The following is a 17759-nucleotide window of genomic DNA, read 5'->3' on the forward strand; positions in this document are numbered from 1 at the left end:
TATCACTACCCTCGTTACTTTGTTCTCCTGAAATGTTTTTCTCACACACATTTTTTGTAGAAATTCTCAATATGTATGACTTTGTTCTTTCTGTTCTGTTGTCTTACAAACCCCAGTCTCTTGTGAATTATCACAAATATTCTTTGTGAGTTCCTTTTGAACTCGCCTGAACTCCTAGCCTAACTTTTCCTGTTTTCTGTGTGTAGTTCAACCCATTTTTGTTCCTCCCCTGGCTGGTCCCAATGCATTGCACTTTAGATTAGGGCTAGAGAAGTTGTCACGTATTTGGGAAAAAAAAGTTCTACAATAGGGTTTAGATTTTCATCATTTTATTGCATTTTCTGTTGATTGAGTACCGTATTTTCCGCACTATAAGACGCACCGGATTGTAAGGCGCACCTTCAATGAATGGCCTATTTTAAAACTTTTTTCATATATAAGGCGCACCGCATTATAAGGCGCATAGAATAGACGCTACAGCAGAGGCTGGAGTTACGTTATGCATCCACTAGATGGAGCTGCACTACAGGGAATATCAACAAAACAGTCCGACTCCGGTCGGTTAGGAGAGCCTCCTGCGATTGGGCCGAGGCGTGGCCAGACGATGGTCACCCTTCTCCGTTTGCGCACAGCATGTTCGTGGAGAAAGTGGTGCTAAAAGACCTGCAGACGACCTGATTATAGACGATCGGTAGGTAGATAGGTCAGTCAAACTTTATTAACAAACCAGCGTTCTGACAACTATCCCAGCATGCACCGCACGCTTCTTCCTCTATGGGCGAAAATGAAGTCGGCGGCTGCTTACCGTAGTTGCTAGACCTGTTGTGGCTCAATATTGGTCCATATATAAGGCGCACCGGATTATAAGGTGTCGGCTTTTGAGGAAATTTAAAGTTTTTAGGTGCGCCTTATAGTGCGGAAAATATCGTACTCTAACAAATAGACAAAGTTGTAGATACTCAGGAGTAAAAACAAAATCTTCACAGTTTTTTTGTTTTTTTCAATTCAGTTATTTTGCCTTTGGCAGATTGAGCCAAAGCCTAGACTTGCTCCAAGGATTACAGAACTTAAAAGCAACACGGAGAACATTTGCAGTCAAGAAATTAAAAACGAAAGTAACTCAAAAATGCAATAACTAGCAAAATAAATAAGACACAATATATGCAATTATCTGAAAGACCCGCAAAACTTTCAGGAGAAGCCAGCTGAAAAATAAGAAAAGAAAAGAAGTGTCTGCTGGCCTTGTTTCCTAATTGGTCACACTCTTCTCTATAACAGCAGGGTTCAGATATTGGTAGGGTATTTTAAGCTGAGAATTTCTCACTGCAATTTCTTCACTCAAGTAAGACAACTCAGCTTGGAATTCCTTAATCATCTGCTTCAGGGCAGGCTCATCAAAATGTTCCTCAGGGTATGTACCCAAGGGAACCTGCAGCCAGAAGAAAGCCATTAAGTAAGGCTCATACACCAGTTCATTTGGAGAATAGTTTTAGAATTATAATGATTCTACTAACTCACCACATCAGTGTACTTGTCTGAGAGAATCCAAACAGTTGACACAATCTTTACTGTGTCTCCAACATTTGGGAAAACCTCCAGAAGCGTCTGCATGCTGGACAGCCCCTTAGTGACGGGAGGAGGTTTACATAACAGGAGGGAGCCATTGGGAATCCAAGAGTTGTAGTCAAACTATAAAAGAAAAAAAAATACTTTATCATTAGGTAAAAACACAAATGAAACTGTAGAAGTTGCAAATGGTTGAACTTTGATTTAATACAGATTTTTTTTATTATTATTTTATAATCAGAAGATCATTTTATTTCCTAAACATTTCAATCGGTTAGATCTTTGTCACTCACCTGTCCATCATTAACAGCAGCATGTTGAGCTGACACTCTGAAGATCACCATGGTGATGAACTTGATCACTTCAGCCACAGTGTTGAAGCACGATGGACAACCTATTACATCATTAGTTTTATCTCCAACCAAATTAACAATTAAAAACAACATGCTACAGACGGTATTTGGCAAAAGTAAGATTTTTCTTGGACTTGATTACATTGAAAAATGTTGGAACTATAAAGAAATATTGATCAAAACCCATATTATAGGTTAGTCTGACACTCACCTGACAATTTGTTTTTCAGGAAGCCATGTGTGAATATCTCATTGATCCATTCTTGCAGCTCAGAGTCTTTGCATACATTGCTGTCAGAGTTATAGTAATATTCCACCACAGACTTCACAAAACTAGTAAAAAGTAGAAAAAAAAATACAAATTCATCTTTTCTTTAGTATGCATCTGACTGTCAAATTGTGCAGTATATTTCTGGCAATAAAATGCCCTGCAAAAGTATTCACATGCATAATTTTATCACATAACAACCACAAACTGCATTGTATTTTATTGGAATTTAATTTCAACCCAATTGTGGGAAAAAAAAAGTGCAAATAAATTCACAAATTATGGAAAGTATTTATATTCAGGCCCTTTCACCCTGAAACCCAAAATAAAGTCCAACTCAACCAAGTATCGTTATAAGTCAGCTACTATATTTAGTAAATAAAACACGTCCACCCTTCAAGAATAAAATTGGAGCCTAAATGCAGCATTTTGTGAAGCGTTTTATCAGGAAAAGTTAGTGAATAAAGAGCATGAAATTGTCCCATTTACAGTTTGCCACAAAATATGTAGGCGACACCACAGAAAAAAAAATGTGCAAATGTTCCTCACATTATCATGTGGTGGTGGCAGCATTATCCTGTGGGATAGCTTTTACTACGCAGTTACAGGAACGCTTTTCACAGTCAATCGGTTGATAGAGAAACTATTGATTATTCAATCTAGAAATGAACCTGATGAAGAAGTGGCATCGAGAGGAAAGCGCTCCGACTGGATGAGATCAAATCAGAGCACAGGAAACTAATAACTTATGATAAAGTTTATTATTTTAATAAAATATCTACAATTTCAAGGTGTATGAACATGCTTGAAATGATCTGTGTAATATTCCATTCTTATATTTCCCTGAACCAATCACTTTTACACTGTAAACAAAATATGTTTTTGCTTGAAATGTACAACAGTTTAACAAATCATTACCTGTTGATGTGATTCCACACCTTCAAAGCATCATCTCTGTAGTAGAAGTTGGGAATCGTCTCCAGCCCTCGAGCAGCGATGTTCTCCGGCAGACAGAGGGAGCTGTAGGTCATCTGAGACAGCGCTCTTCTCATGAGCTCTGTCAGCCCCTCCTTTCCAAGAGAGCTCTGTTAACCACAAAGTACCGGCATAATTAAACTATTCAAAATCACTTTAATCATGTAAGTCTTCAATGACAAAACAGGAGTGTGGTGTTAGAAATGTATGTTAAATCGCAGTACCTCACTCAAAGCTCCACCAGGTCCAAGAAGAGTTTTACGGCCCACGACGTTTATGTGTAGAGTGTGGCGGAAGTGTGGGATCAGTAGCTGTATAAATAAAACCAAAATATATTTTAAAAAATTAAGTCAAACTAAAAACATTGCTCCGTCAGCTGTATTATTTTGGTTGATACCTTATAAAGGGGATGAATAGTTGGGAAGCAGCGGAGAGTAGCAACAGCAAAGACTTCTGCCAAATAGTGAATGCTCATGAGATGATGGACGGCCTGGTATTCAATCTGGTCTGAACTCCTAAAAAACAGCTTGGCCAGAAGCCAATCTGTTTCAAGGTCACTTGGCAGAAAGATGGGGTTCTGCTCAGAGGGTTGTTGATGCAGCTGAAATGAAAGATTTTATCAAGGCTTTTAAAAGTAGATTATTGTCTGATATTGATGTCATTCAGGAGCCTTTTGATTGGCTAAACACATCTGAATTGGTTGGTTGTGCTAAGATGAGTGCCATGATGTTGGTCTCCCATCACTGTAACTTTTGTTCCTTCATGCCACACAGTTTAGTTGCCAAAAAATAATGAGAAATTAAATTTCAATTAACCAAAAACTGCATTCTGTTCACGATCTCATAACAGAGCTGGCTTTCCCATCAGGGCATTTACCTGTATCGCAATTGGAACCAGTTTTTGCTCAGGGTTCATGTAGAACAAACACAAACCGGCTGTCACATACATAGGATTTCCATCCTTCTTTCTGGCTGGAATTCCATCCATTATCTTCTGGTCACACAGGAATATATTGCCTTTCTGTGAAGGACAAAGAACTATGCTAGAATCAGGCAAACCTTTGGAGAAATTGACAAATAATTAAAGATAAATGTCAGTCCATGAATAGTCTTTCGAACCTCCATTTCCTTTTCCAGAGTGGTTCCAGTTTCCAGAAAAGGTTTCACCATCTCATCAGTCACTGGAAAGTTTGGGGGAAGTTTGGAGCAGCGCTTGATCACATTGGGGTTGGTTCCATTCAAAAACTGGTATCCAAAGAAGTCATCTTCCTTCCAGTGCTCTGAAACATACTCTGGAAAAAATACGAGTAAAGATAAATTACATTATTTTATCTTATAGCAAAATAATATATAAAAAAAGTCTTAGTAGCTCCTTGATACATCATCTTTTAGTGGAGCGGTGTCAAACTCAATTTCACCGAGGGCCACTTCAGCATATTGGCCACCCTCAACGGGCCACATTGATGGTACAGATCAGTAGGGCATCCCTGCTAAAACACCCCAGACAAAAGGCTGACTTCCCTCATTCAGGTCTGAAGAGGCTTATAATGATTCAATGGTCCAGGTGTGTTAGAGAAGGAATGCATCTAAAGTTGCAGAATGGTAGCTCTGGAAAACTAGACTTGGGCACCCCTAGCATCAATGTATAAAAATACAATGTTAAAAATAAATTAAACACCTCATATTGTTAAATAACTGATTTTATGTATTGAAGTTTTAAATATTACATTTGAGTTTCCATGGATGTAAAAATTACTACTCAGTTTAAAAATTACATTATTTAAATCAGTGTTTAAAGGTGAGCAAGCAAATAATAAAAACAAGTCACATGGGCAGACAATATAGACTTTACGCAAAGATTTAGTCTCAGACGCAACTGAAATCAATTAATTTAAAAAATCCTTTCTGAATATTATCTCATGGTCTCTGAACTAAATGCGTCTTTCTGACCGTGTTGAAGAGTTATGGACCGAACGCTTTGGAGCGTCTGGTTAGGAAGCGCATTACAAACCTTTGGTTGAAATGTAGTTTGTAGTCAATTTGTGCTCAAAACCTATTTTAAGTCAATCATTGGCCTATAAAATGCTGTGGGGCCACATGTGGCACGCGGGCCTTGAGTTTGACACATGTATTACGCCATAGAACTGCCAATTGGTAATTGAAGTAAAGTAACTTTGATTTCAAAGAAGCCTACATTGAAGTCGATTGGCAAATGAACCAATCAACTTGGCATGGAACAAGAAAGGGGAAGACTCTTATTGTCTCACTGCACCCCAAAAGATGCATAACCTACAAAAACTGTTTCTGAACCAGAGACCTATTGCATGTAAAGCAAACATGATAACCACTACACTACAGGAACTGAACTTCTCTGCTCTGTTTCAGTTTGAGGTTCCAAAGTTGATGATGTGAGATGCAACGCATGAAAATTTCAACTGAGGCTTGCACTCAGATGCCTGGATTCAGAGTACAGACCATGACACCACAGAACCCTTGTTGCCCTTTAGTAAACACCTGTGATGAATAGAACATACTAAATGTGTTTCTGTCTGGTTTCGAACCAGAGACCTTTTGCGTGTGAAGCAAACGTGATAACCACTACACTACAGAAACTCATGCTCTTTCCACTGTTCCTGGTAGATGATCCAAATTTTGTTAGAGACTGATGTCAACGATGGGCATGGAACAATGTCAAATACTTACAGATCCTCTCAGAGAGCACAGTAACTTGGTGAACAAACTGTCAGACTTATAATTGTGCCTAATTTCACATTACAGTCCATAAACTAAGCCTGGGATCAAAAAATGTATAGAAAATGTCATTAACAGAGACAAATGGTTCTAGACTTTTAGAGACTTGGCTAAATGGCTATAAAATAAAATCAATCGTTACAAATAAAAGATGGTTCAAAAATAAAATTAACACATTAAAATAAAAAAAAATATCTGAAATACAATTAACACTTGAAAATTAAAAATGGTTCAAAAATAATATCAACACTTCAAAATACAAAATCTCTGGAAAATAAAATATTATGTATGTTGTTTTGAAAAACATTAGAATATAAGCATTTTATCAAATCTTCATTATGGTAAGATCATGTAAGTTCTTCTTAAATCCATGGAAACTCAACAGTTTGTAAGGTAGGTGAGTTAGCTCAGCAGGTTAGAGCACCGTGCTGGTAATGCTGAGGTCATCGGTTCAAGCCCCATATGGGGCAATTCATGTCTAAGGTCCTTCAGACAATCAACACTTCAAAAATAAATAAGGGTTCAAAAATAAAATCAACACAAAAATAAAATCACCACATTTCAAAAAACAAGGGTTCAAAAATAAAATCAACACTTTACAATAAACAAGGGTTCAAAAATAAAATCAACAGTTTACAATAAAAAGGGTTCAAAAATCAACACTTTACAATAAATAAGGGTTCAAAAATAAAATCACCACTTTACAATAAATAAGAGTTCAAAAACAAAATCTGTATATAAAGCTTTGTTTTGGACATACAAAACAAAGTTTGTATGTCTCAGCAAGATTTTCTCAGCATTTGCAAATTTACATTGTTTGCAAGCAAGCACTTCAGTGTGATGGATGAATTAATTTCTTGTTTAAAGATATCAGACAGGAGAAATGTACAAATCATTAAAAACCATGTCATTTTTACTGAAATGGCATGGCATACCTGATAGTGTTGTCTTTTTGGACCAGAAGATGTTTTTCATGTCATCGATGTCTTTCCATGTTTTGTGGGATCCAGCCAGCCCTTTAAATTTCAGTTCAGAGCCGCTAAAACAAATGTGCGCAAAACAGTGCAGACATATCGGTTTAAAAAAAACAGAAGGAGATTGTGATGTTGATGTTGTAATATTTTACTCACTTCATTTTTTTTGTATATTGAACCTGTTCTGATTTGGACAAAGAGAAGCGAATTTCTGCAGGGAGCTCAGATATGTCTTTAAAGTGACTGGAGTGCGGCAACTTCTCATCAGTAATCTCCCACCTGAGACAGAAAAATAAGTTTTAAATATTGTTCAGACCAGCTCCTCTGACAAAGCGTAATGGAAACTTACTTGTACAAACTCTTTTTAAGTTCTAGTTCTCTTTTTCGAAGATCAGTCAGCAGGGAATGTTCCTCCTCAAAAACTGTCATGGCTTCCAGATTTAAAAACAAATACATTCAAATTAATTATTATTAATTTAACATCAGTTATTTAAAATTTATTTGGTGGCACTGTACTTTTCTAGAACAAAGATTATTTTTAGAACCTGTAGATTCTTGGAAGTTTTATGGAATTAACTTTTTACTTTCTTTGAACATGCCATACTTCCTAACCTATAACTTCCTAGCACCTACAAAAACTTTTATAAAACTTGTTGATTAATTTCCCTGAACTAACCTGGTACTTTCCCAGAATTAACCAGGTGCTTCTCCGGAGCTTTTCAGACTTTGCTTTCTAGAAACTTTTCCAAAGCCCATTTTGTGGAACTGTCATAAAACTTTATCATTACTTTACTGGAATTTATCTACCACTTTTGCTGAACTTAGACAACACACTTCATCTATTTTTTTTAAAATATAGAACATGCCTCAAAGAATCCTGCAAAGTTTACAGGAAAATAACCAGTACTTTCCATTATAGTTCCCAAAAATACTTTGTAAGTTCTGGAAAGTATCCTTTACAGGAAAAGTACAAGTTCTATTATGTAGTGCTATGATTTAAAATAGGTTACATTTGAATCAGACCTTTTCCTCCTCTGAGCTCCACAAGTTCACCTCTGGAAATCCATCTGTAGCAGGGGAAAACGATCGCGTCCCCTTCCGGAGCCGTCACTACGATTTTGGAGCAGTACCACTCATTTTCTGGGAAGATGGAAAAAGGATCTTTTTCCACCTTTATGAACAGAAGTTTCCCCAGAGATGAGGCAGGTTTCACTGTGTATGTCCTTGTCTGAGAAAAAAAGAAAAAAAAAATCAATGTATTGAGCTAATGCAGTTACACTAAAGTATTACATTTATTGTGGGGAAATAAGTATTTGAGCCTCTGTTGTCAAGACCTTATTTATTTTTATGTGAGAGGTAATTTGCTCTGGTTTTCATGTACATGTGGATTACTTTAATTGTTCCCAACAGCTGGTTTAAATGTCTTGTTTGTAGAAACATTATTATAACTATATTTCCTGAGAAAATCATTATTGTGATCAATACTTGTTTTAACAACTATACTTATCTTTCTCACTATTTAAAGGATGTTCTTACTATTATGTGCTGGATTTCTTTCTGGATGTGTAGAGACATTCTGTTACTGTAAATGAAACTAAACATTAAAGACTATGTAATTAAGATGAGACAATCAGGGGATTAAATACTTATTTTCTTCACTCTGTTCTGTAATAGTTCACACCTCTAAAAAGTATCAGTTTCCAATTATATTAACCTATTAAAGGTAAAAGAAAGAAAGGTGTATAAAATGACAAACGTACAAAGAAAGGAAAACATAAGCGTCACAAGAGCAGAGGCCCATTGTTTGAAAAACCAGAGTAACCTGTTTAAAAATCATAAACCACGCTTAACAGAGTGCAACTTGCCTTCCCAGCTTTAAAGTCGATCCCAGAATTGTCCAACTTTGTGCGCTCACTTTGCCCTTCTGACCCAAACAAGATGACATAGATGTTGTCTGTTGTCCCTGCATGCTTCATGTTACCAGTTGTCACTTCCAGTTTGTATTCAGCCATTGTTTCTTCGAGGCAGCTGTCCAGAAGAGAAACAAACTGTGAACTCAAACGTCTAAATGAAAGTATATTAAGTTTCTTAATCTGAATGATTTTCTCCTCAAGAAACACTACCTGTCTTTCTTAAATCAGCAACAGCAGGTTGTATTGCCTCAAGACTAATTCAAAAATGCGGCTCTGGACCTTTGCCTTGAATAGATCATGGAGGAATGTGAAAGAGGCGTGTTCTACTGGACAAGCAACATGTTTAGTAAGGTTTACCTGGTGGAAGCCAGACTGCTTCGACTCATTCATAGCTATAAGCTGTGTAGTTGGTCTCAAAGGGAAAATGAATCTTTCACGTCTCTTGCCAAATTTCTGCCCAAAGCCAGATTTATCACTTAAAAACTTTCAAAAGTCACTTCTGTGCAAAGCTGGTGCAACTGTTTACCAAGTATCTTTTATTTTTTGCAGGACCCCAATGCTTCTCTTTACAGAGAAGCTTTGTCGACCTTCTAATTGCACTTCCAGCAGGACTTGAGAGCTGCCCAGAATGACAAAAGTACCAATAACTTTAACGATCATCATATCACTGTGTTTGATTAGCTGACAAACTCAGATGGCTCAGTGGAGCTTCAACTATTGATCTAGTAATTCATGCAAAAGGAGCCATATCCAAATATTTAATCCATATGCTATGCAATAGTTGAGAATACTTTTACGAGGCCCACATTTTTGTATTAAAAATCTATTTTTATTTGTCTTATTTGATAAAAATTTTCTGAGAAACTGAGTTTTGGGGTTTTATTAGCCCAAAACAAGCACAAAACTCAAGGAATGAACCAATTAACCTAGTTTGAACAGTATTGTTTTTTTTTATTGCTTAAACTTACAGAAAAATGTAAAGAAAAAAAATTCAGAGCCAAGGAAATAGTGTTCCTCAAAAGCTTATTCTAACTATGGGTGCTTTATTTATTTAAAGTTGGCATTTATTAAAAATGTACTGCAGGCCTGCTTTCTGGAGAGCAAAGCTGGGACAGAGTCATGCTGATTAGGATCTACAGAGTCTGATAAATATCAAAGCAGAAAAAGACAAAGACATTTCAAACTCTTAGATAAATATCCGAGGTTTTAAAAAAAACTAACTTGATGTACAGACTGAGGAATGCATAGTATGCAAGAGCTGCTTTCTTCGTTTATTTCTTTTTTTCTCTCCGAGCTCGACTTACATTAAATGATGTGGCCCATGATTGGTTCCTCGGGATTCTGAGGAGTGAACCGTCTGTATCTATACCATATCTTTGATGCCAAACGTACCATCACAGGGCCTGACTATTTTAAGATCACAGCCCACAGTCTGCGTCCCTCACGGATTTACAGAACAGCAACAACACTCCTGTTGTTAGTACCAAACTGAACGCTTTTCAAACTGAGGACATGATTTAGAGACGTTTAGCTACACCTGCGAACATGTTGTTCAGATTCGGTGTCATTCTGACTCCGGAGTCCTCGGACGTGGAGGTTTTAGTTCTGGGTTCGCGTGAGGAAATGGGTCACTGGGACCCGAACGGGGCGGTTCGGATGAAGGCTTCGCAGAAGCTGCCGTCACCAGATGAACCGTGTCTGTGGACGGGCGAAGTGGAGCTGGCCGAGCCGTTCAAAGACTCTCTGTGGTTCAAGTTTATCAAAAAGGCCCGGGACACCTTTATCTGGGAAGGTACGCAACGATTTACACAGATGCAGCAACACAAGACACCGAAAGGACTGAAACTAATGTCATATTATCTTAGCATAGAGAGAAAATAAGTACGTCGCCATGTCTGCACTAGTGATGCATGTGATGTAATACATACTTACAGCCACATGGTGGCAGCAAAGTGCCTTGGATAATTTCAAAATGTATTATTTAACACACACGAATAGTATCTAGTATCTTTTTCCTATTAAAGCTAAAATAATATTTCCAAGCACTGCTGAAAATATTGATATTCTTAAATAAAGGAATTAATTTATTTATTTGATTTATTCCTTGAACCTGTGTGTTTATTTATTGAGGAGTTGTTCAGAACATCTTTCAATTTTTGGCTTCATGACTATCAGTTGTCAGCAAAACAAGAAGTGCTTGTGGTTGGTATCAAGACATCCAATTGTTTTAGACAAATAAATTTGTGTAAGCTTTGACTTTTTTTACAAATAAAAACCTACAGAAATGCATCACAACTCATACTACGTCCAACTATTGGATATTTGTGTTTCTTTTCAATGGAATAGGTCGACAGAGTGACTGGTGTTTGATTGGATGCACCATCAGAGAATTGAAATATAAATGTCCTTTAATAAAAATAAAAAACCTGTGGTCTTCTTTGTCCATAGGTAGCGGACCAAGTCATGACAGGCATTGTTTATATGATGAGAGAAATGTGGTGAACGGAGTGTACTGCCACCCCATTGGTCACTGGATAGAGGAAACGGGACACACTGATGAGATGAAGCACACCACCAATTTCTACTTTAAGGTTGCAGGTCAGAAGGCCATACATTTCTCCAGGTAACTGTATAATTTGACAGACGGCGCCTATAAAAAGTAATCCTCACCCCCAGTGGTTGTTTCACCCTTTTTATTTCTTCATAAATCATGAAGGACAACATTTTTAACAAACAGGTACAACAAATGTAAATGAAAACTGACTTTTCCAAAATAATGACAAAAGGTTTTACATAAAATAAGTGATTACAAATTGGTATTTGTAAAGTAGCTGTACCTTTGGCTGCAATCACAGAATGGAATCTGTGCAGACATGTCTTAGTTAGTGCTTTCACATCTAGAAAATGCAATTTTACTCAATTCTTCTTTGAAAAACTGTTCAAACTCTTGTCAGGTGGCCTGGAGATCGACTGTCCACAGCCCTTTTCATTTCTCATCAGACCGAAAACTTTTCTTCCACTCGACCATTGAGTCATGCCTTTTTTCAAACAGTAGTCAAGCCTTGATACGAGTTTTCTTCAACAGTAGTTTTCTCATTGCCACTCTCCCATAAAGCGTTGACTGGTGAAGAACCCAGGCAACCGTTTACTGCAGCGCCTCTCCAGTCTTTGTCTTCATGATTTTTATATATATATATATATATATATATATATATATATATATATATATATATATATATATATATATATATATATATATATATATATATATTTCATTTTTATGATTTTTTATTTGTCATGTTTAGTTATTTGCATGTCATTTTCATCAATCAACTTCCAAAATGCCAAAATGAAAAGAATCCAGCTTTTCTGCACAAAACAATAAATCCAATTCTCTAGGAGCTGGAGGTGCTTTATTTTCTTTTACAGTATAAAAAAGAAAATGAGAAGAGGCAGAATATCCTCACTTGGAGCTGTCCTGATATGTAAATACTATTGTTGTGTGTGCCTTTAACATTTGGCCTCTAGAAATCTAAACAGTGACTGTTTCTTGAACAGCCTGGAGGATTGCATCAGGCCTAAACACACTTTTTGACATTTGCTGTCTTTCTTAAAAAAAAAGAAAGAAAAAAGGTTTTGAATAAATATATATTCTGCCTCTAAGTTGAATTTCTTCTGTCAAAATGTTCTTCCTCGGTACCTTACGACACCACAACTGTCTATATTCTTGATGGAAGAGGCAGAAAAAAATATCTTATTTCTATTTCCAGTCTTTCCTTCATGTTGTAGACTCTCAACATGAAGTTGAGCTCACCTCTACCATGGAGGTATACTAACAAAACCTGGCCTGTCTGAATGCAACGATATTCACAATATTAACCATTTTTGTTTTCTTTTTTTTTTTATTTTACTTTTGTCTTACATAACATGCCTATAGAAAGTATTCATACACTACAAACTTTTTCATATTTTGACACGCTACTGCCACTGACCGCTTTGTTAACACACGGTAGTTTGATAAACATAAACTTGTGCATAATTGTAAAGCTAAAGAACAATTATCTGTGCATAATTCTCTGTGCATTTGCAAATGGAATCCTTTCTCAAATACCCCAAAGTAGAATCTAATACAACCAATGCCTTTATCCGGCATGCTAACATTATTTCTTCAGCACAGGATTCTTCTCTTTACCTTGGATTTGTAAAAGAAAATGTTCAAAAACAAACTGAGTTGGTTTAATCATTATCCTGTTCCTGTGTGCAAGGAAATAGTTCAGAGCAGTGGTTTCTTGTTTAGATTTTTTCTTTATTATTGTGGACCTGTAAGATTCATTTGTACTTATTTGCTGATGGTGGCATCTAAATATTATGTTTCTTCAAAATCCACATATTAAAACATAATTATTACAGGATTGACGTTAAGTCAAGGTGCAACTCTGCTTGCATTCAAAACTGTGGCTTTATTGAACAGACAAAAATATGTATTAGTGAAAACAGTTTCCCTGTTAATTTCACATGAAATATATTATTTGCTGTATTATTTAGCAAATGGTGACTCTCTGTGCTGTGCTCCTTCATCTGTATAAAAAAGTTCACCACCATGTTTGGGGGTTTTTTTTTCCCCCACTGCTGTTCTGTCCTTTGATTCTCCTGCCATCCCTTCATCTATGAGAAGACATGAACTTTGGTTGACTGCTGCAGCATCAGTGGGAGCGACAGACAGTAAATGTCATGTTCTGAGCAACAAGTGAAGCTGGCGTTAGCTTTGATTAAAAAACTGTAAAAAAAAAAAAAAAAATAGAACTGCTTTGTATGATCATAAAAATCTTTATCTTAGACTCATACACGTCAATTCTTTGTAGAGCGCAGAGTCAGTGCCACGCTACTGCAGGCACAAAAACATCCCTGAAGCTGTGAGTGCTTTACTTGCATAAGAATGAGCTGGGCTTGCTTGTGCCATCGGGTTTTAATTTGTGCCTAAAAGACCTTACAAGTCTTATGTCAAGGGCCGGTGTTCAGGAGGAAGCACGGTGAATTTGTAACTCGCCTATTAATAGCTTTCTAATTTAGTCTCTCCAACTGTGCATCCGTACAGCCCCAAGACTAACACGCACACACTCTCCGTGGTAAGTCAGCAATATATTCAAAGAGATTTTCTTATTTCATAACTAACCTGCCTTGCTCATAAGTAGAAAAAGTGGAGGCCTATTGATTATGTAGAATTTAGTTTCTTTTTGTTTATGGGAATAAAGCTAAATTTTAAAAATAGCTGCTATTTTGTGCGATTATTTTTTGAAAGAATTAAACTCCAAAAAACATCAGTTCACCCGATGAGAACAACCCGAGACCAAAGTGCTACAATGAGACGTCACATATTAACAGTGTCCGTCCTGTCTTTCACGTGTCACCTCCTCTGCTTGTTGACTTTGTGCATACTAATGGTCACTCAACAGAGTCTGCCCCAGGCTATGGGGACCAGGAAAAAAGAAATAAAAAATAGGGACACGAGTCAAGAAAACATCAGAGCTGTGACGGAGAACAAGAGAATGTTGAGAGACAGAAAATAAAGGCGAAGCCTGCAGCTCATTAGCAGTTTGAAATGTCTAATTTGTTTCCTAAAGCTGTAGCTAACTTAAAGATTTTTGGCTTAACTGAACCAATATATTTCTGTTACTCTCTCACATAAAAATTGAATCGACAAGAATTATAAATCTGTCCTTGTCTGGCGATCGTAGAGTTCTGCCACGTGTCTGGCTGGGAAGCTGCCCTCGACAGGTGGAGCACGTGACCATAAAGATGAAGCACGAACTGGGCATCACCGCCGTGGTGAACTTCCAGACAGAGTGGGACGTAGTGAACAACTCCAGCGGATGCAGACGTAACCACGAGGAAGCCATGAGCCCCGATGCCTTGATGCATTTGTACAAAGACTGTGGCATTGTGTATGTGTGGCTACCAACACCTGACATGAGCACAGAGGGTAAGAAGCGGGCTTACATATTGCTTATGTTTGTATTTCAGAAGGAAAAAGTGACCAGTCACAAAGAAGAGCCTGCTACAAAATGCAGAGAAGATTGAAATAATATTTTTCAGCCACTCTGTACGTACAGTTTTCATGTACTTCCAGGTTAAAACGAAGCGTGATACATAACATAAAAACAGGAGGCAATAGAAAACAAAACAAAATCAGTTTGGTAGCTTTTTTTTTTTTTTTTTTTGGAACAAAGGTAAACTGGAACAAAAGCGAAAGAGTTTCCCCAAATTGTATGACATTCTCAACCCCCGTTGAAGCAGCCCTGATTGTTTGGAGAAGAGAGGACTCAAATATTACAGCACAATATGGATTCGTATTTGTTTTTTAAGTTACTCAAAGATAAATGAAAAAAGTCTGAAGTCTGAGACTCTGAGCCTTTTATTTCTACATATTTTGATCATGTGCACCTATTTATTACAATACATGACTATTATAAATACGTGCGGCTGTTCCTCTAAGGAAACTGCAGAAAGTTGCCTTTACCTTATTTGTTTATAATATATATACTGCTCAAAAAAATAAAGGGAACATTACACTTTAATTTTGTGTGTGGCTCCAAATCCAGGCCTCCATTGGTTAATAAATTTGATTTCCATTGATGATTTTTGTGTGATTTTGTTGTCAGCACATTCAACTTTGTACAGAACAAAGTATTCAATGAGAATATTTCATTCATTCAGATCTAGGATGTGTTATTTGAGTGTTCCCTTTATTTTTTTGAGCAGTGTACTTTTTTCTCAGAATAGGATCGAAGGGAAAAGCATGTGGGAAAAGATGGCAACTACTGACGAGTTACCATGTTTCAAAAACAGTCTTTAATGTTGAATATTTATATTTTACTCAACAAGAATTAGCAACATTCATCATATAAAAGTGGATCTGAGAGAATGTCGTGATGTCTGTGTTTTTCTTTGCAGGTCGGATCAGGATGCTTCCCCAGGCTGTATTCCTGCTCCACGGACTCCTGGAAAATGGCCACACCGTGTACGTCCACTGCAACGCCGGAGTCGGCAGGTCCACGGCGGCTGTATGCGGCCTTCTCATGTACATCCTCGGCTGGAGCCTCAGGAGGGTGCAGTACTTTGTCGCCTCAAGGCGGCCAGCGGTCTACATAGACGAAGAAGCTTTAGTCCAGGCTCAGCAGGACTTCACCCAGAAGTTTGGTCAGCTGCGATCATCAATCTCTTACCCAGAAACGTGACAGCTGAGAGTAAGCATCCTTATCAGAATGGACAATAGGCCGTGCATCATCCCTATAAAATGATCTAGAAGGTGAAAATAAGACATGGTAAATGTAGAAACTGCTCTACTAAAATCTAATGAATGCAAATGACCCACTTCAGCTGAGTGGCTTTCAGGATGTGGTTGATTTCTGAGTCTTTAGAGAGAGTCTTGCAGGCTGCCAGAAGGGATGTTACAAGCAATTAATCTTACTGTGTTAGCTTTTACCTTTTGAACACTTGCCCCACACACAGCTACAAAGTATGGATCCTGTTTGTAATTTTCAGCGTATGCCATCAGGGGGTGGCTTGGGAAGAGCTTTACTTTAGGCCCTTTTGCTTGCAATCAATAAACAGTCGACATTTGGAAAAGGCGTTAAACTGAAATGAATAAAAGCAACACGTAGAAAGTCAAATTACAAAATATACTGAAAAGTTGGCCTAAATCCATGTAGGAAGCCAAAAGAAAAAAGACACATTCTGTTCTCTCTTCCTTGCCAACATTTCCTCTAACATATTTTGTTCTTCTGTAGACAATTGTGTGCATTAATTACAGTGTATTATTTTAGCTAATCTGCCTTTCAATTTCAGAAGAAAGAGAAAGTTGCTTTCTTTGTTTTGCAGAAGAGGATTGTAGAGCCGTATGGCGGTGCTACTCCTTGCCAGAGACACACATCCATCCTCAAATCCAATAAATCAAGAAGGACTTTACCTCCCTCCCAGAGGTATCTGCCTTCCAGACATCAAGGAGTACAGTTGTCTCTCACAGTGCTTATTTGGAGCATTTCCTCCTTCATGTTTCCGTCAGAAGCCATCCTCAGAAAAACAACATCACTTTCAAGTCATATTGATATAATATAATCCATTAAGAGGGCAAGCTTTCCTTTTTGAACACCACAAACTCTCACTTTTACTTTTTGAAAGACAGAATCTTGTCATTCTTCTCTGATTAAAAAAAAAACTGAGTTACTTTGAAGGCTAAGAAACTTTTTCCTGAAGCAAAAATCTTTACCGTTACTTTTCAGTGACTTACTGAGCTAGATGTCATTTGGGATGTGTGGGTGGATAGAGCTGTGCTTCTGTGTTACTGAGGTGAATCAGTCAAGTTTTATTCTAATGTGTGACATAAAGAGAAACTCATATGGAATAAACAAAAATAATAATGGAGAATTGTGCATTTTCACAAGTGTGGTTCATCCTCCGGTACAATTTCCAGAGTAGTTAAGGTGTCACGTTCATCTGTTTAAACATGTGTTGTGTAAGAACACAAGGATGTCCAGTCATTTTAAAGAAAGTATTCAACATTTCTTTTATATATATATATAATATATATATATATATATATATATATATATATATATATATATATATATATATATATATATATATATATATATACATCCATCTCATTATTTTTGTCATAGAAAATAGACATTTTTGTAAACCTAACTGACCTAAAACAAAAAAAGATTTGAACAGATGAGTGAAAGTATTGATTGTACATGATTTAAGGAGACTTAGAATCCTGGTACTGTATGAAACTCAAGGTGTATTTTAGATTCCTTATGACAGAGGTGGTCAAATCCAGTCTTCATGAGCCTACGTCCTGCATATTAAGATGTGTCGCTGTTCCTGCACAGCTGCATTTCCTATTCAGAACATCATTGAGTTCTACAGAGACATCTTATTCATTCATTCGATAGCCA

General features: G+C 37.1%; 2 protein-coding genes and 1 non-coding gene across 4 annotated transcripts; 1 reads left to right on the forward strand and 2 right to left on the reverse strand.

The window, feature by feature from the left end:
- Positions 1-312: 312 nt before the first annotated feature.
- On the reverse strand, positions 313-9107 carry LOC106928764 (hydroperoxide isomerase ALOXE3-like). 2 transcript variants are annotated; one of them, XM_015005252.2, is made up of 15 exons: positions 9010-9107; positions 8752-8914; positions 7910-8114; positions 7236-7317; positions 7043-7165; positions 6848-6951; positions 4281-4453; positions 4039-4182; positions 3560-3763; positions 3387-3473; positions 3106-3272; positions 2131-2252; positions 1860-1960; positions 1519-1689; positions 313-1429 (listed from the first exon to the last, which is right to left on the reverse strand). In XM_015005252.2, exons 2-15 carry the CDS (start codon positions 8896-8898, stop codon positions 1250-1252), a joined length of 2010 nt encoding a protein of 669 aa, XP_014860738.2. In that variant the 5' UTR covers positions 8899-8914; positions 9010-9107; the 3' UTR covers positions 313-1249. The 2 variants fall into 2 exon arrangements, with proteins under 2 accessions (XP_014860738.2, XP_087858008.1); XM_088001882.1 differs by having other exon boundaries at positions 8752-9057.
- Positions 5702-5774, reverse strand: trnav-cac (transfer RNA valine (anticodon CAC)). The gene has a single exon. It is a non-coding gene; the product is annotated as a tRNA-Val (tRNA).
- A 959-nt stretch (positions 9108-10066) lies between the features above and the next one.
- On the forward strand, positions 10067-17223 carry epm2a (EPM2A glucan phosphatase, laforin). The gene is made up of 5 exons (XM_015005253.2): positions 10067-10591; positions 11248-11422; positions 14535-14779; positions 15751-16043; positions 16678-17223. The coding sequence occupies exons 1-4, from the start codon at positions 10345-10347 to the stop codon at positions 16032-16034; spliced, it is 951 nt and encodes a 316-aa protein (XP_014860739.2). The 5' UTR covers positions 10067-10344; the 3' UTR covers positions 16035-16043; positions 16678-17223.
- Positions 17224-17759: the final 536 nt, after the last annotated feature.

Source organism: Poecilia mexicana, unplaced genomic scaffold (genome assembly GCF_051168715.1).
Source record: "Poecilia mexicana isolate PSO_F unplaced genomic scaffold, ASM5116871v1 scaffold_21, whole genome shotgun sequence".
NCBI lineage: Eukaryota > Metazoa > Chordata > Actinopteri > Cyprinodontiformes > Poeciliidae > Poecilia > Poecilia mexicana.